The sequence below is a fragment of the Nannospalax galili genome, unplaced genomic scaffold, assembly GCF_000622305.1.
Source record: "Nannospalax galili isolate Female #2095 unplaced genomic scaffold, S.galili_v1.0 scaffold2085, whole genome shotgun sequence".
NCBI classification, from domain to species: domain Eukaryota; kingdom Metazoa; phylum Chordata; class Mammalia; order Rodentia; family Spalacidae; genus Nannospalax; species Nannospalax galili.
Window position 1 is genome coordinate 267,347 of NW_008353877.1, and position 24,532 is coordinate 291,878.

General features: G+C 48.9%; 1 protein-coding gene across 1 annotated transcript in view; it reads left to right on the forward strand.

Moving 5' to 3' along the window:
• Positions 1-24,532, forward strand: part of Gabbr2 (gamma-aminobutyric acid type B receptor subunit 2) — a 296,026-nt gene that overhangs the window by 199,617 nt on the left and 71,877 nt on the right. Inside the window, exons 10-13 of the mRNA XM_008850966.1 lie at positions 1,487-1,637; positions 3,659-3,791; positions 14,210-14,317; positions 23,672-23,794. Of these exons, the coding sequence (XP_008849188.1) occupies positions 1,487-1,637; positions 3,659-3,791; positions 14,210-14,317; positions 23,672-23,794 (515 nt within the window). The remainder of the gene's footprint in view (positions 1-1,486; positions 1,638-3,658; positions 3,792-14,209; positions 14,318-23,671; positions 23,795-24,532) is intronic.

Genomic DNA, 24,532 nt, shown 5'->3' on the forward strand with positions numbered 1-24,532 from the left:
ATGGCCAAGTTGTATCTAAACAATGGCCCTAAACTCATCAGTAATTGTATCACCATTAACTCAAACCTCAGCCCCCTTCCTTGGGGCACTGAGATAGGGCTTGTTTCTAGCCAGGACTCCTCTTGAGTTTGGGAGCAGGAAGACCCCTGAGCCAACTTCAGTGAATTCTAGGGGAATCAAAAGAGGGTGGAGATCAAGAGCATCTAGATAGGAAGCTCTGGCTTCTAGAGTCAGAAACGCTGCCTGTCTTTTGTCTGCCTTAAGGCCTCCCCTCCCATGAATGATACTTACTCTGCGTGCTTAATGCTTTCCCCTAAGACCCCAGCAGATCCTTAGCTCTTTTGGAACCCATCAGTCTCTCTAGATTTCTTAGATAGTGAAATATTTTTCCCAACTGACTGTTTCTAAACACACTTGAACTTGTAAGCCAAGGTTTTTCAACACAGATGTTTGGAGCTCTTCTCCGTCCCCACCCACTTCTGCCTGTTCCCTGATTTGTCTCCTGGGAATGGAGGTATGACTGAGGCTGGCACCTGTGGCACTGCCACGGGGTCATCAGGACCCCCAGTGGGGCTCCCAGCCTTGACCATTTCCCTGCATCCAACAGACTCCACTACTCTATACTGGAGGGAAAGGTCCCGAAGGCTCATCCTTTCCACATCAGAAACTGACCTGAAATAGCACCTAAGAGAAGAGGGTTTTCAGGAAGCTGGGGGAGCCCCTGCCTCCCTCATCCCAGACCAACCTATACATGGTAATGTAAACAGGACAAATGGGTGACCATGCAGGGGGATGCATTTGCTCAGAGCCTCTCAGTCTTTACCCCCTGTGTTCCTGTTGCCCTTGAAGAATGAGGTAGGCAGTGGGCAGGCACAGAGAGAAAGAGAACCCCACAGCTTCAGCCCAGCCCCAGCACGGCAGGGAGGGGAGGTAGCTTCTGCCTCCCATGGTTAGCCAGTCTTAGGAAACAGAAAACCAAAGAGCTTTTGAAATGGTGACCTTGAGGCTGAGAGTCTGCAGCCAGAGCACAGATCTGTCATCCTCGAATTGACAGGCAGGGTGTCGCCCTGGTGAGGGTGATCGTTTATCATGTTCAGGGAGCAGCAGAGTCCTTGAGGGCAAAGCCAAGTTCCTCACCCCCCAATGGCACCCAATAGTATCTGAGCTTTCCAATCCACGGTTACCTCTGGGGATAAATGGTGATGGATTTTCAACAGCGTAATTAGACCAAATCAAATTCCAGTCTTCTAATGGCTATTAAATGCACCACAAATCCCTTATTGATTCTATTTAGAAAAAGAAATAAGTCCTGGTTCAGGCTCCTGCTGCGCTGACTGGCCAGCTACTGGATGCACTCACCCAGTAGGTAGATGGGCCTGGCATGGGGTATATGTACAGGATCTGACCGGATGTTAAGGACACCAAGGCAAACACATCCTTGGGCAATGACCATGTACTGGGATCTGATGACTTCTTGACCTTGTAGGATCTGAGCCGCCCAAGGACAAGACCATCATCCTTGAGCAGCTACGAAAGATCTCACTCCCACTCTACAGCATCCTGTCAGCCCTCACCATCCTGGGCATGATTATGGCCAGCGCCTTCCTCTTCTTTAACATCAAGAACCGGAACCAGAAGTAAGCCCTACTCCAGGAGAATGCTTTCTGGATGGACTAGCTCATGGGATCACCACATAGGACAGAGGTTGAAATGTGTTGCCCAATTGCTAGGACAATTTAGGAGAAAGAGAGAGAGGAGGTGGGAGAGAGAGACACAGATTGGGCTGCTGATTATGTGCCAACCAAGTCTGGGGTAGAGGTGTTAAATGAAGTAGAACTGGGAAGCCCAAGTCCATGAACTTTCCCAGAGCTCTGGCCATGCCCAGTACCTTGTGTTCTGACAGTGACACAGAGGACCCCCAAATCCCTAGCTTCTCAGCCCACCCCAGAACCTTTAGGAATGCTGGTAGAGAGGGCCACAAAATCCAGTAACAGGAACTCTTGTTGGTGTGAAACATGAGAGCCTAGGAATCCCCTCCCTCACATCATCTGTGACTCCCTGTGTCACATGAGGGTTGCTGCCCCCTTGGTTGGTCTGGATTGTTTTTTCCCCGGGGAGGCCTCACTCTGAGGTACTGTGCTCAGCCACAGGCAGATAAGCCAGGTTCCTCGGGCTCAGCCAGGCAGCCAGGCCCTTTGGTTTTCATAGCAAATCCCTGAATGCAGCCCCTGCTTCCATTGATGGGAGAGGCTGGGCCAAAATGGGGCGCATGCATGTCCTGGGGCAGCCTCCACGTGTAACCACGAGGCAACCGAGTGTCATTGTGCCCCAAAGCCACATCACATCACCCACAGGCTGCCAAGGGCAAGAGCAATTCCAAGGAATGGGTTTTACTGTGTTTTGCTTCTCTGTTGCAAAGGAAGAGCTTTGACTCTGATGGCTTGTTTGTTTTTTAAGTAACTGTTCAGGTCAAATCCATTTCCTGAAGAATGAAAGCAATTCACCTGGTATCTTTTCCAACCATGAGCAATTGTCACAACAGTATAACCAAGGGTACCAACCTTGAATGAGGATTGCACCAGTTAGCATTTGGCTGAGACCCGGTGCCACTCAGCTTGCAGTATTGCACAGCCCTCCAGTGTGCCTCAAGAGAACCCATGAGAAACTTCCCCATCAGAAAACCAAGATCCTTTAACACCTTAACTCTGCCCCGCCCCCCAAAGGCCTCCCAGGAAATTACCAGGATGAATTATTGGGCCACTGAAAAATCTGCAAAGACATGGGAGATAATTCTCCCTCCCCTTACCTCTTCCTTAATGCTACCCCACCCCTTTGTGGACCACTTCCTCCAGGAAGCCCATCCATCCCCTCCCCAGTGTGAACATGAAACATTCATAGAATTGCAGAACACAAAGGAAATGTCTGGAGAAAAACTGGCTGTAGCTACAGTCTGCAAAAGAGCTATTCTGAGCCAGTTGTACTGGGGGAGCCAGGACCTATGGGTTAGTTGAAAACTCCAGACCCCTAGGGGTCAACTTGGTCCTGGCTCACTGGGAGCCAAAGCAACATTCCTGGAGGAAGTGAGAATGTGGCATGCAGAGTTTCAGAGTAAAAAGAATCCCCTACCTGTGGTCTGATGACGAGAAAGGTGGAGGATGCACAGGCGGTCCACCGCCCACCTCTTGTTCAGGGTGGTGGCAGGGAGGTAGGCCTATGTCCCTCTTTGCACATGCAAAGGTGTGAATTTTCTGAGTGTTCCAGAGGAGGCTCACTCAACATCTGATGAGTGAAATCCCTGAGCAACTCTGAATACTCACTGCAGGGCTCTGTAACATAGCCACTCGGGCAAGGAAGTTCAGTATGGGGGTCACCCTCCTCTGTGGACTCTCTAGATTAGATTTGTGTTTCCAGGCATGACCAAAATTCCTCTTGCAGACACTGAAGATTCAAATAGATGACATTGAGCCGTCCCTAGAGAAGTGATAGGTGGGTTTGACCAAGGAGGGGGAAAATCAGTAGTCAGAAATACACACTTATCAGGGTCTTTTCAAGAAGCATCTAGGTGTAGACTGGAGAGTAGAAGAGCCCAGCGCCCTGGTTTCCCTCACCTAGGAGACTTGGAAGATGCTGTGTAACTGAGCTGCCTCTCTTCCGCCAGGCTGATCAAGATGTCCAGTCCCTACATGAACAACCTCATCATCCTGGGTGGAATGCTTTCCTATGCATCCATCTTCCTCTTCGGCCTCGATGGATCCTTTGTCTCGGAAAAGACCTTCGAAACGCTGTGCACGGTGAGTCCTTCTGCACATGCCAGTGTTGCATAGAGCAAAGATTTCTTGGTGGCCTTGGTCATCATACACACAGGTGTGTGGAAGCATCCAGAGCTCAGAAGGAAGTGTGATGTCAACTGTCTGACCACACTGAGCAACAGCTATACCGCTGAGGTGACCATGTGATGGGCCACTGTCTGGAGGACAGCCCACAGAGAAGAGTCCAGGCACCCAGATGGGAGGGAAGAGAATGAACTCCCACCTGGAGCAACTGCATCAGCATCCAGAGCCACACAGTCAGGGGAGAAAGACACACTCTCCGTCTGCTGGCTCCTGCACAGGAGAGGACATGGAGTGGATAAAGGGGTAGCCTGGAGTCAGACAAAAGCTGTCATCAAATTTTCTCTGTTAGTCGTGTTTCAAACCAGTTTTTTCATTACTGTTCACCTTAGGAATCTGTTACATAGAATTTGTTATCAAAGCATCCCTCCCATGAACCTGTGTGTGTGTGTGTGTGTGTGTGTGTGTGTGTGCTGGCACACATGTGTACATGCATGTAGAGGCCAGAGGTCAAACTTGGGTGTTGTCCTCAGGAGCCCTCCTTCTTGTTTTTTTGAGACAAGGTCTCTCACTAGGACTTGAGTCTTGCCAACAAGGCCTGGCTGACCAGGAACCAGGATCCTGTCTCCATCTCCCCAGTGCTGAGGTCACAAGCCTGTGCCACCATGCCCCATTTTTTTCTTGCGGGCTCTGAGGATCCGACCTCAGGTCCTCATGCATTCATGACAAATACTCTGCTGACTGAAATATCTCCCCAACCCTTCCTGTGAAACTAATATTGGAGACATCCTGTGCACTGCAAATGTACCATATGTGTATCTGTTTCAGACATAAAAAGTGATACTTTTCACATTCAGGAACCAACATTGGCTCCCCAGGTGGCTGGATAGTCCCCAGTGAGGAGTGCATGTATTTAAAGAAGCCCAAAACAGTGCGATTTATCTACCGTATGTAGAAAAATCATTTTGAAAATTAATTAGCATTAACAGGGTTTTAATGCCCAAAGAGATACCCGTTAGCTATTACTTTTAAAGTAGTAGTAGAGCTTGTGTGTGAGCAGCTAGCAACTGTGCAGAGCTAGCCCTAGGCTGGACCTATCCTCGGTCCCCTGTGAAGAGACAGCAACCCTGTGGGATTGATTTCTACACCTTGATAACTGTCATCTCTCAGAAATGGGTTTAAGAGGAACATGGTGGCACATACCTGTAATTACGCATCCGAGAGGCTGAGGCAGGATTGTTGTATGTTCAAGGCAAGCTTGGGCTACATGAGGAGTTCCAGCCCAGCCTGGGCTACAGTGTGAGACACTCCCCCACATCACATAAAACAAAATAAACAACGAAAAGGGAGTGAGTGAAGCATGTGTGTTCTTTGCTGTCTCCAGGGCAATCATTATTCCACTTGTGTGCCTGGGAGGGAAGGGTCAGAGCATCCAGCAGAAGATCCCTGTACAGCCATCCTCTGTTTCCTCCAGTGTGGGGGAGGGTGGGCCTTCTGCAAAGTCACTTCCTCCAGATCCCACCTGCTGCTCTGAGGCTTCAAGTCACCCCCTACCAGGCCATGAAGAGGTAAAATGGCCAGAGAAAGATATGTGTGAGAGGAGCCTAAAACCTTCATGCCCATGTGTGTGTGCGCACACACACACACACTCACACACACACACACACACACACGCACACACACACGCACACACACCATGCCTCAAACTTTTAGGCCCACACCTGGTCCCGATGGTGTGGGGCAGTACTGGAAAAGGTGCACCCCCAGACCCTGTACTCTAGGGGTCAGTGCCCCGTCCCCACGTTCCTATGTCAGTGATATTCTGCCCTTTGTGAGCATTGTCTTGGTCTATGCACGGCTCACTGGGGCAGTGGGGAGGCTGGGTTGGGCGTTGCCCTGAGGCACCTCACAAAGGACCCCAGAAAGAGCAAGGAAAGAGCAAAATCTCCCTGCCCTGTGCTCCAAAGGGCTTAGAGCCCCTCCACAAGTTCAAGAACACTGTGATAGTAACAATACTGAACATGGTGCCAAGGCTGGCCTGGTCACCTGTAGGTGCTCCAACCCCTCAGTGGCATCCCAGGAGACTGAGGGCCTGCTTCTGTTGCCCAGCTCTACTGTAGAACTGCACCCTGGTTCTACAGCAACCCCATTCCCTCCTGGAGCCACTGCCAGCTCCTTGGCACTGCTACTCAGGATGCCTCCAGTGAGGGAGTTGCATCTTGGATACAGAGAGACCTAGGCAGACTTGAAGAGCTGCTTTCCAGGAGAGTCCGTCCCCAGAGGGAGGCCCACCATGCATGTTACCCGTGCACCCTTCAAGGCAGTTCCCTGCCAGACTTTCTCAAATTTGACCTGAATTCTCCACGTCTTGGGTAAAAGACTAGGGAGATAGGGAGCATGAAGAGGGCCATCCCCACACACAGGCTTTTTCCTTAATGAAGCCTGACATTCTATTCTGGGAGTCGCACTCATTTGTGTGAAAGGAAGGTCGTCCTGGGAAGCCCAGGGAGGCAGCATGAATAAATCATGACGCGCTTTACAAACCAACCTGAGCCAGAGCTCCAGGAAGGGGAGATGGCCAGATCTCCTGCCCAGAATTCCTCCATAAGCTGTGAGAGCTGCACAGAAGGAGTCTATGCATGACTGCAGGATTGAACTGGGTACCAGATAATCCTGATGTTGCCCAAGAAGAGGGGCTGGATGCTCTTGATCACACAGAGCCCAAGTACCAGTCCCAATGGGAGGGTAGGGGTATGCCACTGGCTGTTTCAGGGAGCCTGGCTCACTCTTATTGGTGACAAGAGTTAGGTTCTTTTCTGTCAGGACCTAATGGCTGCCGCTAGTGGCCCCATCCCTACCCTGAACAAGCAGGGAGCAGGAAGCAAAAAGGAAAAACAGAGCCAGGCTATACTGAGCCCAGATCTTGAAATATAGCCTCGCTTTTGTTCTCTGTAAAATGGGCACATAGCCCTTCGTTACATACAGATATGGGTTAGATAAAATATTGGGGACATGGCATGGAGGAGGGGTAGGCATCACAGTGTGTCACCTTGCTACCAAACTTGAGGTGACAGTCTATACCCCAACCATAGGGTCAAGCCTCCCTGTGGACTGGCCCTCTACTTAGAGGGCCCTTAGAATCTGCACAGGAGCATGGGTGAGCACACATTGTCCCACATTTGGCTCCCACCCACAACCCCTCACCCATTCTTCCCAGCCTTCAGTGCCAGTTCAGCAAGTCCTGCAAGCAGCTCCAGCTCCCTGGTGCTGTCTCCCTGGACACTGTTAGGAGTGGAGTCACCATAGCAACATGGCCCCTATGGGCACAAAGCTGCTGGGAGAGTGATGCTGGGCGTGGGCAGTGCCTGGGGAAGGGAGAACCTGCTCACAGATGACAAACTAGCCTGGCTGATGAACCCCAGCCCTGGCAGCTAGAGAGAGAGCCAGGAAGGTGACAAGGGAAAACACCCTTGTCGTCCTGTGGAATCCAGGCAGAAACCCCAGCTGGGAAATGGAAGGAGAGAAAGAGAGAGATCTACCCAGGACCAGGAGGCCTGGGGGACTGCCATCACCATGGGACCTGCGGTGTTCCCTAGCTTAGCAGCATTGCTGGAGGTAGGGAGCAAGGCAGCGGCGGCTCCATGTGAACCCCCTCAAGCCTACAAACGCCCCCCTGAATTCAGTGCCATCAGCCTTGCCTTTCCCAGGTGCAGCCCCTTCTTCCATAAGCCCAGACAGAACCTGCTGTGATGCTTGGCAGGGTGAGGCTACAGATGAGCCTTGAAACTGTGAAGATCCTGCTGTGTGTTACTCTCTTTATAAAAAATGCTGCTGGGCGTGGTGGCGCACTCCTTTAATCTCAGCACTTGGGAGGCAGAGGCAGGTGGATCTCTATGAGTTCAAGGCCACCCTGGTCTACATAGAGAGTTCCAGGACAGCTGGGGCTATAAGGAGACCCTGTCTCAAAAAGATCAAAGGAAAAAAAAATGCTATGAGGTTTTTTCTTCATTTTTTATTACATTGATTGATTGATTGACTGGTTGGTTAGTTTGTTGGTTGGTTGATTGGTTCGTTCGTTGGTTGGTTGTTTGGTTGGTTGATTGTATGGGGGCATACATGTGACACAGTATAGAGGTCAGATGACAACTTGCAGGGGTCAGTTCTCTCCTTCTACCATGTGGATTCGAGGGGTCAAACTCAGGTGATCAGACTTGGTGGGTAAAGGCACCTTTACCTGACAAAATGTAAGCTGGCTTTTATGGGGAAAAAAAAAACAAAACAGGTCAACAGGTCAGTTCAGTTTTCAATCTGCTAAACATGTATCCCAGACAAACATTTGCCCATTTGGAGCTTTAAAAATCAAGATAGGATCCATATACCACAAAATTCACCCTCCAAGATTTATACTTGAGGGATTTTAGTATACCCATTCATTTTGATGCATTCCTCAGAGTATTTTCTAGAGGCTGTTGTCAGACTTCTGTGTTCAAATCCCCACTGCATGACTTCCTAGCTGTGTGATTTCGTTTTAGCTATTAACATCTCTGAGCTTTAGTGCACGTTTCTGTAAAAGTGGGATTATACTAGGGTTGCAAGGATTAGCTGAGAATTTGTATTGAAGATCTTGGTCCTTGCTGCATGCTGAGGGTCAGTGGATGCTCTCTACTGTCTTATGTTGGGTGAATGATTGAATGATGGACTGTTAGTTAATTGTGGTCATGTCTAGAGAGACACGAAGGAGGCAGAGTGAACAGCTGAAGAGCTGGGAACCCCAGAGTGGGTGCTGGTAGCTTTGGCGCAGGTGTTTCCATGGCGACTGTGACCTGCCATGGCCTTGCTGTGCTAGAATTGGGTCAGAGACAAGTCAAGCTTCTATGAGCCTTTGCCACCTGCAGTGTGGAAGGGCCTCGGGCCAGGCCAAGAGGGTAGGAAGAATGACACAGCAGCGACCTTGTGGCTGCTGGACGGCTGTCGGAAGCCAGTCCAGCCCCGGGCTGCTCAGTGGACCCTCAGTAGAGCCAGGCTCCATGCTGCCACTCCCCACACCTCCAGCTGAGACTGCAGAGACCGTGATTTACTGCCGTACTTAAAATATATAGATGCATACATGTCAAAAGCAGATCCTGCATCCCACTGTGAGTCTAGGAAGAGTACAACAGCCTGTTGCCAGGTGTCCTGATGGAAGGTGGATTCGGGTTCCAGACACTCCGGTGTCTGGGGCACTGCATTCTAATACACACCGAGGGAGGCTGATGCGGCCTCCCCAGCCCACACCCAAAGGAGCTTCAGATCAGTGCCTGGGGCCTTACTACGGTTGAGTCTCTTGGAGACTAGGCATTCAGGGCACATGGAAGCCAGGAAAACTTCATCTTCTGAGCACCAGCCACCAAAGTACAGGGCTTCAGGGTGAGAGATGCTGGCACATGGGCCCACGCTCAAACCTCCGGGAGCCTAGCAGCCCCGTCCCTGGCTTGGTTGGATTGGGTCCTGCGGTGTAGTTTCAGCTTCTTTTCCCTGCTCACAGGGGTTGCAGGCTAGCATGGGCAACAGCTGGGGAGACGTGTGGCAGAGAAGCCTTTCTGCCCTCCCAGAAATGCTAGGATTTTCTAACTCTAAATAAAAAAGTAGAGACTACCTAAGAAACACCCACTTAGCCTCTGAGTGAATTCAAGACTAGTAGAAATTAGAGAAATGTTTTCACTTAAGAGGCCAGCAGTGGGGTTTCTTGTTTGTTTGGTCTATTGGTCGGTCAGTTGGTTGGTTGCCTAGAGGTTTTCTCTTTGAGGTAGCTGAGGACTTAGGAGAATGTGGATGGATAGAGTGTCTCCCAGATCCCTAACTTGAGTCTAAGGAAACGGAAACTCAGAAGAAGAGCTGTGGGCCCAGCCTGGGTTGTGGAACTGAGGATTGTCTGGGATGCCTACATGTCACCTAGGCTCCTATGACAGTTGCATAAGCAGCTTTGGGTCCTGAAGAAGATGGAGACTGGGAATCAGAGTGACAACCAGGGACAGCCTTAGGAGTGCAGAGAAGGGTCCTGGGCCCTTCTATCTCACAGACAGGAAGAAAAGTAGGGTGGAGAGTCATTCAGGGATGATCCAGGGTCAGCCTAGGAAGGTTGCTCTCATGGGACCCCACTGTCCTCTGTCTTTTTTGTTGTTGTTGTCCTTTTTAGTTACATATATGTCTATGCACGTGTGAGTGCAGGTGCCAGTGGAGAATGTCAGCTCCACTGGAGCTGGAGTTACAAGCAGTTGTGAGCTGTCTAATGTGGGTGCTGGAAACTAAACTCAGATCCTCTGCAAGAGCAGTACTCGCTCTTAATGGCTGAGCTGTTTCTCCTGCTCTACACTGTCCTCTTTCACTGGTCTGTTCTCTGCTGCTGATTCATCCTTAAGAGTCTGCTGTGTAAAATCAGGGCAGGTCCCTGACACTGGGGCTGCTGCTGATGTCATACAGAACCAACCCCAGAACACAATGTTTGGTCAGGCCGTTACATGGGCAGTGACAGCCCAGGCTCGGTGACTCACTGGGACTCCCAGGCCTGAGCATCCAATCATACCCATGGCTGTAATCAATTACCAAAACCAGCCAGGAGACAAGACTCACAGAGAGCCATCCAACGAAGACCCAGTATGAGCTTCCAGAACCTTCCACAGAGACATGCCTACTTTCTCCAGAAAGGAAGGACAGAGCCAACACGGGATGTGCTGTCCACCAAGGAAGCCCACAGGACAGCCAAGACCCTGTCCCATGAACACCCACCCAGGCCTGCTGCATACCCAAATTCTAGGTTCCCACCAGAATACGGCTATTCAGCACAAGTCAGTTTTGCAAAATTGCTTAGTGAGCCCCCTCATCAGGGAGGGAATGGTAGGAACCAGCCTCAATCCGAGTTCACAGTTGCAGGCAGGGCCGGCTGTGAGAGCTTCCTGCCTGGGCGCCCTCACACTTCTTTGTTTTCAGTTGGCAGCAACATGTTATAGCCTCCAGACGCCACATTAAATTTATCTCATCGAGTTTTAACTCACTTAATTTATGTTATTGAATCTTAATGAAATTGACCCTCTCAAAAGAGACAAGTGGCCCAGTAATGATCGCTCTAAAGAGGACATAGGTCAAAGGCAAAGTGGCTGATGCCAGGCACAGTGGCGTAACACATGGCCTCCAAGTAAGATCTCTGTCAGCTACCAGATGCCGTGAAAAGAATTGCATTATTTCATCTTTTCCATCCTTCATAAAATGTCCATGTTCTGTGGATGTTCACAGTTAAAATTAATTTTCTAATATAACATCACCCCGCACTCTGGGAGACAGCTGGTCTCACAGTCAACGTATTTGCTTTAAAAGTGTGTAGAGACTATGTGTGTTAGTTACTTTTCTCATTGTTGTGACAAATACCTGACAAAAGCAATTTAAGGAAAGAAGGGTTTATTCTGGCTCACAGTTTGAGGTCATAGCCCATCATGGCAGGAAAAGTGTGGCAGCAGGAACTTGAGGCACTGGTCACAGCATGTCCACAGTCAGGAAGCACAGAGAGATGGATGCTGGTGCTTGGCTCACCTTCTCTTTTTTTTATTAAACCAATGTCCCAGCCCATAGAATGGCACTGCCCCTGTTCAGGGTGGGTCTTCCCACCTCAGTTATCCTGATCGTAATAACTCCTACACAGACAGACCAGGAGATTTGTTTCTGTGGTGATTTAAAAGTTGACAATCAAGCTCAGCCATTATATTACATTAAACTTTCATCTCTGTGATGAAATACCTGAAAGAAACAGCTTAAAGAGAGGAAAAATATCTTTGAGCTCACAGTTTTGGAAGGTTCAGTCCATCATGGTGAGAAGCCTGAGGTAGAGCAGAGCAGCTCACCTCATGGTAGGCAGGAAGCAGAGAGAGAGAATGAGACCAGGTCTGACTTTCAAAGGCCAGCCCCCAGTGATCCACTTCCTAAAGTCTCTACCTCCTCCCAACACAGCATCACCAATTGAAGACAGAGCATTCAATATGTGGGCCTGTGGGAACACTTGAAATTCAAATTGTAACAGGGACTCTTAGCAGAGTGTGTCCTGGTTGGTAGGCTGGATCCTGGGTGTAGATGAAGCTGATTTAGGTTAAGCAGACTCTCTGGAGAGGAGACAAGATGCCATTGAAGAGAGAAAGCCACACAGGTTCAGGATACTGCGTTCCAGCTCTGGGGCTACAGGAATAGCTGAAGGAATACGTTAAGTGCTCAGTTTCCCCATTTATAAACATGATTTCCAACCAACTCACCATCTTCCTGTTCTAGGACTAGACCAGAACCCACTGCTGGAGAGCTCCCAACTAGTCTGACAAGTGTGCTTCTCACCACTCATCAAAGAAACTTCTTTTTGCCAAAGATGGAGACTATTACAAAGTTCCACAACTGGTCAAATACAGAGAATAAGTGTCTATAAGATGCCCAGTCCTAAGTGACACACATGCAATGCAACCACTACACATAAGGCTCAGGGGACATTGAGGAATAGGGGGCAGAAAGAATCTTAATGCATCTCCCAGTCCCTACCATAGAAGCATTTGTATGCATTTGTGATTAATACAGAGAACCACAACTGGCTGACGTGCAGAGAATACGAGGCTACAGAGCGATTCTCCCTGAATAGGACACCTATATCAAACCTCTGTCACACAGGACTCAAGGACTATTGTGGAAGAGGAGGCAGAAAGGTTGTAAGGCAGGAGACCACAAGGAAGCAGTCATATGAACTCACAGCCACGGTGACAGCATGCATAAGACCCAAATAAGCTCAAGCTAGACAAAATCCTAGCATAGACGTGGGGAAGTGGGGAAGAAGCCCCAATCTCAGCTGAGGAACTATTGGTAACCAATGGCTGCTGGGAGAAGGAGAGTCGGTTTTCTTTAAGAGTGAGACTCTAGGTAGGTTAACCAGGCTCCAATGGAGTGACCTACACTGAAAGACATTTGGGGACAAAAATTTGATTCAATAGGCCATAATATATATGACAGAGTACATGAAATCAAGCGGGGGCAGGTATTAAGAGGGATACAGAATGGGGAGGGAGTCTAAATATAATCAAAATATAGTTTGAAATTCACATGAATTTCAATTAAAAAAAATTTTAATGATTTCCTGATTAAAACATTAAACAGCTCCAAAGCTGTCCTGGTTGTTGTTGGATTTTGTTGTTCCTTACTTGGCCTCTGGCTTTCTAGTTCCTGCTGAATGAAGCGACAGATGAACCAATAAGTGGCAGGCTGAATGGCTGCTGTGTGAGTGCCCCTGTGACTCGGACAGATAACAGTGGACACTCTAGGTCATGGGAGAAACTTGGGTCTCAGTCTCCAGCGACTGCCTCCCCCTCCTCCCTTTTGACTTTTCTCACATCCTGGAATTACTATATTATTATATTATATACATACAGAATAATATAGGCACATTGTGATATAGGTGACAGCATGGTCATCTTTCCCTTCTTTAAAGCACTGTGATCCACTGCCCATCTGATTTTCCTCTGTTGGATAAGTGAAAGAAAACAAAAGGCCTAATCCCACCTGTGTGGGTTCAAACTCACATGTCATGTGTGTCTCTGAAGAATGACTGGGTTGATGCCGTCTTTCCCTGACTTAGGGATTGGCCTTGTCATTTCCTCAGCCAGTGACTATCTTCACAGATGGGGTGGGATGGGGATATGTGCTGTCTCTGCCAGAAAAGCAAGGGTAGGCAGGATGCACCTCTGAGCTGGGAGCTTTCTGGAAGGCCAAGGCTATTGTGTGTTGGCATGTGTCCAGGCCAGCCAGTGGAGGTGGCATCTGGGTGTCATGACAGTGCTGGTGGAGAGTGGGCACCCTGGATATCCCCAGTCCTATCATATGGTGGCCATCATGCCTCTACCTCCAGGATCCAAGGTGTAGGCTCCTATCAGACTGGCTGTTCTCATCAATCACCAGCCAGGACTGGTACCCAAGGCACACCTTGGACTTGGGGAGCAGGTGAGAGGCAGACAGGGCCTTAGTCCTGAGGAGGGTTCCAAGATCAGTCCAAGGGTAGGGCCCAGAACACACGTGGTGGGAGGGGAAGGTACCTGGCCTCATGTTCCTGGTGACCCATCAACGGTGCAAGGATCTCTGCCTCTCATTCTATGACTAGCTTCTGCTGGGCTGTGTGCCTTGTTAGAGGCAGAATTGTCCTCTACACCCAGTGCCCAGGGCCAGGTGAGAATCTGATAGGACTAGTGATCTAAGGAATCGGAATCTGACTGCAGGATGCTCAGGAGACTTGCAAGTTGGCAGAGCATCTGTCCTCAGAACCTAGGTTCCCCCCTGCTGAGGGTCAATTAGAGAAGATATTAACACCTCTATACTGTTATGGCTTCTAGGTCAGGACCTGGATTCTCACCGTGGGCTATACAACTGCCTTTGGAGCCATGTTTGCAAAGACCTGGAGGGTTCACGCCATCTTCAAAAACGTGAAGATGAAGAAGAAGGTAATCAGAGCCTCTGCTTCAGAAGTTGGCCATGTTCACTCAGCATTTCTTGAGCAAATAGACATTAGGCACCTACTGTGTACAGGTACTGAGCAACTTGGGGGGAATTAAAATGAAACCCAGGCCCCACCTCCTGAAGGCTCAGCTTCCTAGGAAATCAGTTAACCAAACCTTTACAACACGCAGAGACAGGACTGGCTGGGGACATGTAGGGTGTGCTGGGGCAAAAGGCACTCAGGGAAGGCTTCAGATAAGAAGTGCCACCTAAGCTGAGACCTGGGTGGGAGAAAGGGGTAGCCCAGGGGCTGAGAGGCTGCACATGGCCAAGACATGGGGCTCACAGGGTAAAAGAAGAGGCTGGAGGGGCAAGCAGAAACTGCTTTAAAGAATTCAAACAGGCTAGAGAGATGGCTTAGAGGTTAAGAGTACTGACTGCCCTTGCAGAGGACCCAGGTTCGATTCCCAGCACCCACATGGTGGCTAATAATCATCCATAACTCCAGTTCCAAAGGATCCAACACCTTCTTCTGACCTCCGTTGGCACTGCATGACACAGATGCACTTATACACATGCAGGCAATACACTCATACACATAAAATAAAAATAAAAAATAAAACATTTTTAAAAAGAATTCGAAGCCGGGTATGGTAGCACATGTCTTTAGTGCCAGCACTCAGGAGGCAGAGACAGGCAGATATCTTGTGAGTTCAAGGCCAGCCTGGTCTACATAGCAAGCTCCAGGCTAGCTGGACCTACAGGGAGACCCTGTATCAAAAAAAAAGAGCTCAACTTAGGGGCCATATGAACCCCTTAAAAGAGGGGATCAAGGCAGGACTGGGTCTCAGCTAAATGATCTGGCTTTCAAAAGGTGCCTTAAGGATGTGAGGGTGATCTGCCTATGACAACAGTCTCCCCATTGATCACCAGGGTTGATCTGACTAGATAGGCAAGTGTCCCCTTCCTGCTCCATGTATGTCCCTCCAAAGCTGTGCACTCAAACTTCCCAATAGAGGAGGACCAGTCTTTAGTCAAAGATAAATTAGTAGTAGCATTCCCTTGCTGGACCCTCCAAACACTCTCAAAATGTGCCACCAAGGACAGGAGTTCCATCTCCAGGCAGGAGGAAAGCATTTGCCTCATTCCACAAGTGATCCAGACTCTAATGTTCCCATTCTTCACCATGATGTTGACCAAGCATGACTGAGCATCTGGTCAGAAAGGAATTTCCATGCCATTCCATAAACTCCTGTTACAGTCTTGCTTCTTCCCTGACTCCTGGGAAAAATTAAAAGGAAGTCTCAGGACTCTGAAGATCCTCGGTTCAGTGAACCCCAGATTGTCAGCACCTGTTCCCTGAGGCCTGTGGCATGCCATCACCAGCCTCGGGACAGAGGCATGGGCTGGCCTCTTCTCTCTCTCTCTGGCCATCCTGAGGTCATTCACCTGGAACCTTGGAGGAGTGGCAGGGGGGCAGGAAAGACCTGCCCTGCCAATGAGGCAGCAGGCATGCTGGCCAGGCAGAATCTGAATGGGCCTTTCAGGGGCTCTACAGGCCCCCATTCCTGGAACTCCTGAAGTGCCCTTCACATGGCTGAATACTCGCCCCTGGCTATTTGTGGTATTTTCCTGAGGTCACCTGGCCCTCCATCTGGGCTTGGATGGGCATATAATGCTCCCTGGCCCACAGCACATGCCTGGTGGCACAGGCAGCTTCAGCGCCCCCTCCTCCAGGCTCCAGGATGGCACTCCTTTTTGCCCTCCAAGCACCCAGCCAGCTCCACCTCCCCTCAGACAGCATTCCACAGGGTTGCCTGAGCTGTTCCACCACCAAGCAACCAGCTGGTCTCTTTACAGCCCTCCTTGATCCATGGCCACTCCTGTTCCTGACACCCAGGGCAGTGTCTCCTGACACTGTGAGACCTCCTTCCTTCCACTCCAGCCCCACCCCCACATACTAACACTTTTGAACCCCAGTGATGTGTGCACCCCTGTTTTCATACCCTCCTCTGCAGCCCCTGCATTGTGGGCCATCCCACTTTGGGAAGCAGACTCTAATGTTCCCATTCTTCACCATCTGTCACCTGTGCCTACAACAGAGGGAAAGCCTGCCCAGGCAGAACTGCCCAGCTACTGGCTTTCCACAGGACCTTACCCAAATCTATTGCTCTTCATGACCTGCAGAGTGAGGCAGGTTGCAACAGCATTGTCTCCAAAGCTGTCATTCTCCCTCCTGCCTGGTGCCCGTGGCATCCCTCATTCCTCAGGCCTGACACCCCATCTCCACTGCCAGAACTGATTCCTGAGCTACAGTCTCCACCCTGGCCAGATGGGGCAGGATGGGTCCTGTCTACCACCCCATCCACTTCCCCACCCCATCTGCCAGACACCCAGCCCACCTCAGGACAAGTGCAGCCTGTCTCTCTTTCTCCCTGAGTCCCCACCCCCCGCCCATCCTCTAAGGACTTGGTTTAGAATCACATATGACCTCCACACACCCAGGACACCCAAATCCACAGGTGATAGGGCCCCTCATATAAAATGATGTGCTCTTTGCATGTAACCTCCCGCCCATCCTCCTATACATTAAATCATCTCTAGATTCCTTACAATCCCTAACACACTGTAAGTGCTGTATAAACAGTTCTTATACTGTATTGTTTTGGGAATAATTACAAGAAAGAATGGTCTGTACGTGTTCAATACAAATGCAAGCACTGCAGACTGCATGGTGAACCATCTTGGTTGGTAGAATCTGTGGATGCAGCACCACAAACAAAGGACCCCACCCCCAAGCTTCTCTAGAACCAAAACAAAACTGCAGCACAAAACTTCCCATTGTGAGCTGTCTTCTCCTGGGAGCCTCAGAAGTGCACATTCTGTAACCCAGCCAATTCCTAGGGACCAGAATGCTGGCATGGGGTCCAACCCCCCACCCAATGTTTGCACCAGGCCTCACCAGAACTGAGAGGTACTGATCCAGGCCCTCCTGCTCTGCAGAGCTACTCTGGTTTGGAAAAAACACGTTGATTCCTTTCGTTACTATGGGTTACCACGTTGTTGTGCATTGATGAGATGGCTACCACCATGTTCCATTAAGTGGCTGTGAGGCAAGAACACTCACAAGAAAAGTTCAGGAGTTCAGGGTGTCCATGTGCATGGAGCAGAGGTGGGCGTCATCTCCAGAGACCAAAAGCTCAGGTCACATCCGACAGTGTCAGAGCCCAAAGCAGGACTGGGTGGGAAGGAAGGATCAGAGTCAAAGAACGGGCTTGTTTGACAAAGCCCACACCCCCTTTTCTCATTCTGGTTCTTTTTTTTTTTTTTCCCACTTTTAATTTTTTTCTTAAACCATTTTTACGATTTTTTTAAGTTTTTTTTTTTCTTGTTACTTTTTTTGTATCTTTTTTTTTTTTAAAGGATGATGGAACAATGGGGATGAAATACAGGCCCCTGGGAGCATGAAGACAGACTAAAGGGAGCACGTGGTGGCCTTAAGAGGACAGTGACTGTGTCCTGAGGGCACTAGAGGACAACTGTGGGAAACCAGTGGAGAAAATGACATCAAGGATGGTGACGGTCAGGGACACAGCAAGGGCAAGCTTCATGCGTAGGAGTGAAGACAGGTTGGCCCATGGTGGTTGTGGAGGTGATGACACCAGGTGCACCAATCACATGGGATCGACTTCTTCCAGTTAGTACTACTGAGCTGTCCACTTGAAAATGGTCAAATAGTAAATTGAAGGTATTTTGCCACCGTTTTAAAAGCCAATAAAAATCATGATGTGATGGCTCCTGCCTGTAACTCCAACATTTGGAAGACTGAAGTAGGAGGACTGTCAGGAGATCAAAGCCAGCCTGGGCTAAATAGTGAGTTCAAGGCTAGCCTAGGCAACAGACTGAGACCTTGTCTGAAAAACAGACAACAACAACAAAAACAAAATCAGAAAAGCCACTAAAACAAAATCACTTTTAGTTATGTAAAAGCCACAGCATGTGGAGAAGGCCTTATTTGAGACTGCAGCTGCCTGGCCCTTCCAAAATAATCTAGTTGTCCATTCATGATCCACCAGAACAACCCTGTGAGGTAATCACACCATGGTGGTGTTCTCACAGGCCTTAATCTGGCTCTGAAGGCTATGGCACATTGTACCGTCATGCAACTTTACCCCTATCCACCTCCAAAACACCTTCATCCTCCAAGCCGAAGCTCCGCACCGGTTCAACCCTAGCCAGATGTGTTGAATTCCCTTCTCCAGCCAGGGACCACCTTCCTTTCTCTGAATCTGACATCCCTGGGGATCTCACACAAATTGACTCATGCAGTATATGCCTTCGTATGACTGACTTGTTTTATTTGTTATAGTTTAAAGAAGTTTGTATTATTTTTTTGTGGACCCCTTAATTTTCTTTTACTGACACTAAATTTTCATAAATGTATAAGTGCAATCATATGCCCTTGTTTTTCATTATTTAGTATTCTTATGCCTCCCTTTCTCCCTGAACTCCCACATCCTCCTCCTCTACCCATGATGGTGGGCCCTCCCCAAACACGATTGCAAAGCACTCTAATGTTACAGACATTAAGGAAGAGAAGCATTCTTACAGTATGTTACTACCTCTCTCTCTCTCTCTCTCTCTCTCTCTCTCTGTCTCTCTCTCTCTGTCTTTTCTTGAGACAGAATTTCTCTGTAGCCCCAGCTGACCTGGAACTCACTATGTAGTCCAGACTGGCCTCAGTCTTGTAGGGATCTACCTGCCTCTGCCTCCCAAGTGGTGGGATTAAAGGTGTGTGCCACCACACCCAGCAACACATCACTGCTTTCCTAAAGACCAATCATAAACTCTTACATTGAAAAGCTTATTACAGTCTTCATTCAGCCGAGCCTCTCACTAGAACCAGAAATGCAGTGTTGAGATGAAGCAGTCACCCAGAGAGAAGACCTTCTGTTCAGAGGCAGATGTGTTTTGAGGACAAATATGCTTGGTTCTGTGGCTGACAACAACAAGAGCAACGAAACATCTAAGGTCATCCTGTAGACAGCCACCCGACTCACCCAGGAAAGTGCCAGTCTAGGGCTCTGAGCAGCTGCCTGGAAGTTTTCAGCTGTGAGTCGGAAGAAGGGTAAGGTGGTGTGAGGGAGCACCAGGGCCCATCCTACTATTCTCCCCACCAGGGGGCTCTCTAGAGCGAGGAGTTGGCCCTACTAGAAAGTCAGAATCAGTCAAAAATCTGGAGTCAAGGGACTGGAAAGATGCCTCAGCAATTGGGAGCACTGGCTGCTCTTGCAGAGGACCCAGGTTCATCGGTTCCCAGCACCTACATGGTAGCCAATTTCAGTTCCAGGGGATCCAACACCCTCTTCTGTCCTCTGCAGGCATTGCACAGATGTGGTACACTTACCATGTAGGCAAAACATTCATACACATAAATTTTTTAATCTGAAGTCAAGACCAGTGTGAAACGATTGAGGCAGGATGATCCCAAGTTCCAAGCTATCCTGGGCGAAAATTTTGTCTTGAAATTTAAAAATCTGAAGTTCTTTGAAGAAATTTTCCCCCTTTAAACCAGAGTTAAGCTGTTTCTTCTATACAGAACGAAATGGTAAATACTTGAGAGCTTGCAAGTCCTGTTATCCAGTTAGCAAGGACTCTACTCTGCTTTATAAAATGGAAACAGCCAGACATAGATGTACCACTGGATTGGTGTGATTACATTCCCACAAAACTTTATTTACCAAAATGAGTGGTGAGTGAAATACAGGTTTACTGGCCCCACCTCTGAACAGCAATAAGAAGTATTACCTGCAAAAGATCACGGGCTCTGCCTCCAAGGAGTAGTTACTGTAAGTCGGGGTTTAGGCATCTAAAGCAGCTTGTACACTTATCATCCCATTTCATGGATGAGGAAAGTGGCTCAAAGGAGCCAGGGGACTTATCCAAGGCCATACAACTAATTAGTGCACCTCAAACTCAGATCCAATTCCAGAACCAAGTGCTTAGTCATTGCTGATGCCTGGGTGCTATCTCAGATATAATGTGACAGTGGGACTCTGCTAGCTCAGATAGGCTGGCAAGTGATGACATCACCCAGTGTGGGAAGAACCCAGAGAATTTGAGGCAGATATGAGGGAAATCTGAAGAGGAAGGAAAGGGAAAGGTGAGATGAGAAGTGAGCTGTGCTCCAGGGCTCTGACGAGGAGCCAGGATGGCGTTGATTCCTTCTCTCCCTCCATTTTCATTCCTTGGGATTGTATTAAAATTACCTTTCCTTGGTCCTCTGTTTTGGGTGTGTGTAGACAAATTCACTTAATCATCACTGTTAGTCTTCCTCACTAAAGTGTGCATTCTGTGAGGGCGTGATTTCTGTGTTCTATGCTGTGTCCTCAGTGCCTAGGACAGAATCCAACCCCATGTAGGCACTTAATAAATATTCCCACAATTACTAAATGGAAGGTGTTTCATAACTACTTACCAAGCCATTCACTCCCAAACACCAGCCAAGTGCCAGCCTTTGGGAATTGTGCCCTCCAAAAAGAATTATAAGCACCGTCTTTTACTCTCAGGACCTTCCAGCTGTGTATTTATGTGTATTTATCCTCTATGGCTCAGTCCTGTCTAGTAGAGCTGAAGTGTAATATCACACTTTGCCCCCAGGTGTCACTGTCCTACACGTAAGCACAGTATTGTTGATGGTCAGACCCAAGCAAGCAGAGCCAAACAGCTATGGTTCCCGGAGCATCTTTTCTGAGCACACCGTGCACTGGCTACTTCCACTCCTCACTTTACTTTATTCCAGTACCAGCTGTGTAACTTGGGGAACAGTGACCCGACTTTATCAAGGAGGAAACTGAGGCTCAGCAATGTTAAGTGTTTGGCAACTGGAATCAAACGAGGTTTGGTGTTCATTCCTTTATGCCATCCTCAAAGAACAAGACATGAGCCTCCTTCCCCCTGACCCCCACCTGCTTTGGCATCACTACACAGGTAGTTAGAAAGGGAGCCAGAATTGCGCCAGGTTCACTGCCCTGCGCTAGCTCCAACCTCAGAGGGAGAGCTTACTTTATCGCATCAACAAGACGGGGACCTTGATGGTCTTCTAAGGTAGACTGAGCTCACACAGGACATGCCAGAGGCATAGGGTCCTGGGAATTTCTTGTGCTCCTGCCAGTGGGGAAGGTAGTGAGCACCCCAAGAAGGTGAATGCACCCCAGAAATGTGGATGCCCAGGTGCAAATAGCCCCTGCCTCCAGCATAGAGAGCAGAGGCCCCTTCCTACCCATCCTGCCTGTCCTGAGTCCCCCTTTCTGCCTGTCCTGAGTCCTGGGCTCCTTTTTCCTTCTACCCTGCTTTCTCAAGCCCGGTGAGGAGTTACCCAGCTCCCCAGAGACCAAGGGTTACACCATGTTTCAAAAAAACTCCAGAATATAATGGTCCTTCTTACAAATTAGCAGAGGGAACTTGGTTGGTGTCCTGACCCAAGGTAAACCAGTTCTTGTGGATTTGATCAGCAACCCTTTCTTATGTTTTCCATAGTCAGCCATAGAGAGGCCTCTTGAGTAACCATTTCTTCTTTTAAAATGCCCTTTATCTTTAGAAGTCAGAGCTGGTGATATTTATTAGGCTTATTTTGAGGCTTGTTTATTTTTTGGTGAATCTTTTCCAGACTGACTTTATCACATTAGCTTTATGTGTGTGGTGGAAGGGTCGGGGGACATAAACCTGCAGTGAATGAAATACAGGTAAACCTGGGCCACTGCCAGAATTTGTCCCCAAGCCCCTCCCCATCAGTGGACATAAAGTGGGGTGGATCTCTCTCAGCATTGGAAAGATATCCCAGGCTGAAGGGAAGGCTGGAGTAAGGACTGTTTCTTCTTTTTTATAAGCCTTCCTCCTTATTCAGTCCTTTGAACTTTTAAGTGCTTGCTGTGCTGCGCATACCAACGCCTTGTTAGGTGCTAAGGGTCCACAAGTACATACACCTGGGGCTTCCCAGTGTGCCGCTAGGGCCAGGCTTGTGGATGACTTAAGATGAGGACAGGGTGGTGCTGCTGCGAAGGGTGGAGGGTGAGCTCTGGAGGAAGCAGAGCCGCTTCACATCCCTGCTTTGCAACTCCACTTCACAGCTCCTCTTCACTGTTAGAGTAGCTGCCTTCGTTTCCTTTCTTGACAAAAGCAACAGAAAGGAGAAAGGGTATATTCTGGCTCACGCTGGTTACAGTCCATCATAGTGGGGAAGTCCTGGTGGCAGGACTTGAGGAAGTCGGTCAATGTACATCCCCAGTCAGGAAGAAAACAGCTAGGCAAATTCTGCAAACTTAACTCAGCTCACTTCCTCCTTTTTGTGCAGCCCAAGCCCCAAGCCTAGGGGACAGTGCCTCTCCCATTACAGCAGGTCTTCACACCTCAGCCTAATCGAGATACCCCCCACTCCCACCTCCAGCCATGGCCATGCCCAGAAGCTAATCTAATCTAAAAGTCCCTCGTAGGTGTGCCTGGAGGCTTGCCTCCTAGCTGATTTCAAATCTCATCAAGTTGACAATGGTTTATTACATGGAACATGTTACTTAGATAAGCCTTGATTTCTTCATCTGTAAAATGGGAATAATAATGGAACCTGCCTCTTATGAGCATCAGTCTAGAGACAGACTCAGTAAGTGCACCCAAGGTTATCTGTGTTTCTCATCCTTGTTTATTGCTTTTGTATGTGAACAAAGTGTTCTGGGAGTAATCAGTTCCACTGGGAGAGTCAGAGGGGACTTCATGGAGGAGGAGGTGATCTATTCGGGTTCTCAAGGAATATTGCAAGGGTTGGGGGTATGTCTCAGTAGGTAGAGTGTTTGCGTGCTATCCATCAGGCCTTGGGTACAATCATCAGCACACCATAAACTGGACATGGTGGTATAATCCTGAGATACCAGTACTCAAGAGGTGGAAGCAGGAGAATCAGAAATTCAAGGTCATTCTTGGCTACATAAGAGTTGGGGGCCAGCATTAGATACAGGAGACTGTGTGTCAGAAAGGGGAAGAAAGAAGCGAAATTAGTGGCAGAAGAGGAGGAGGAGGAATAGGAAGAAGAGGAAGAGGAGGAAAGAGAGGAGGGGGAGGGGAGGAAGAAGTATTAGAAGTTTGTCAGGCAGGAAAGATTGATGTTTCAGACTAAAGATCTAGAGGGTGAAACCACCCTCAACCAGAGACTAGCAGTGGCCATATTTCAACAGAATGAATGTGTGTTCAGGGGCGTGGTTGGACCGTGCTCAAGAAAGACCCTGAATGTCATGCAAAGGAGCTCAGCTGGGCTCATCCTGTCTGGACAGCTCTCTCACATCTGCCCCCTTTGCTCCTTCTCTCGGCAGATCATCAAAGACCAGAAGCTGCTTGTGATCGTGGGGGGCATGCTGCTGATCGACCTGTGCATCCTGATCTGCTGGCAGGCCGTGGACCCCCTGCGGAGGACGGTGGAGAGATACGGCATGGAGGTCAGTGGCTGCAGCAGGAGGAGGTGTTGGCACCCCCAGGGGCAGAGGTGGCTCTGAGATGCACGATTCTTTCCTTAACACGGCTTTCTTTCATGTGAGACACAGGTATTTTCAGGAAGAGCAAACATAAGGTCTTGTGGAATAACTTAATAGCAGTATTAATAAATTCAGGGGAAAGGTTGGCTGCTTGAAAGTGTATTGTCGGAACTGAGGACGGCCCTGTGCACTGCTCCTTCATATGAGAAATCGCTGCAATGTCTCTCCTTCAAGGCAGGCAACAAGCACTGTGAGAGTTCCTTCTGCTATGGGATTCAAGTGATGGATTTCTTCCCACACATTCCGTATGGGACACTTGTTAAGATAAAGACCCTTGGACCAGACATGGTGGTTTGCATCTTTAATCCCAGCACTCGGGGTAGAGGCAGGCAGACCTCTGAGTTCGAGGCCATTCAGGGCTACACAGTGAGACCCTGTCTCAACCAAAAAAGAACCTTACAGAAAAGTCCTGTGACATGCACATTTTAAGCCATGCGTGACTGCCCAAGTTTGTAATCACAGCATGACCGAGGGGGATACCGGGGGGTGGGTCTCAAGTTAAGGCCAGCCTGAGCTACATATCAAGACCCTGTCTCACTGTGTCACTGTGTGTGTGTATGAGCGAGAGAGAGAGAGAGAGAGAGAGAGAGAGAGAGAGAGATAAACATTTAAGAAAAGTAAAAAACATTCTGGTACTAGAAA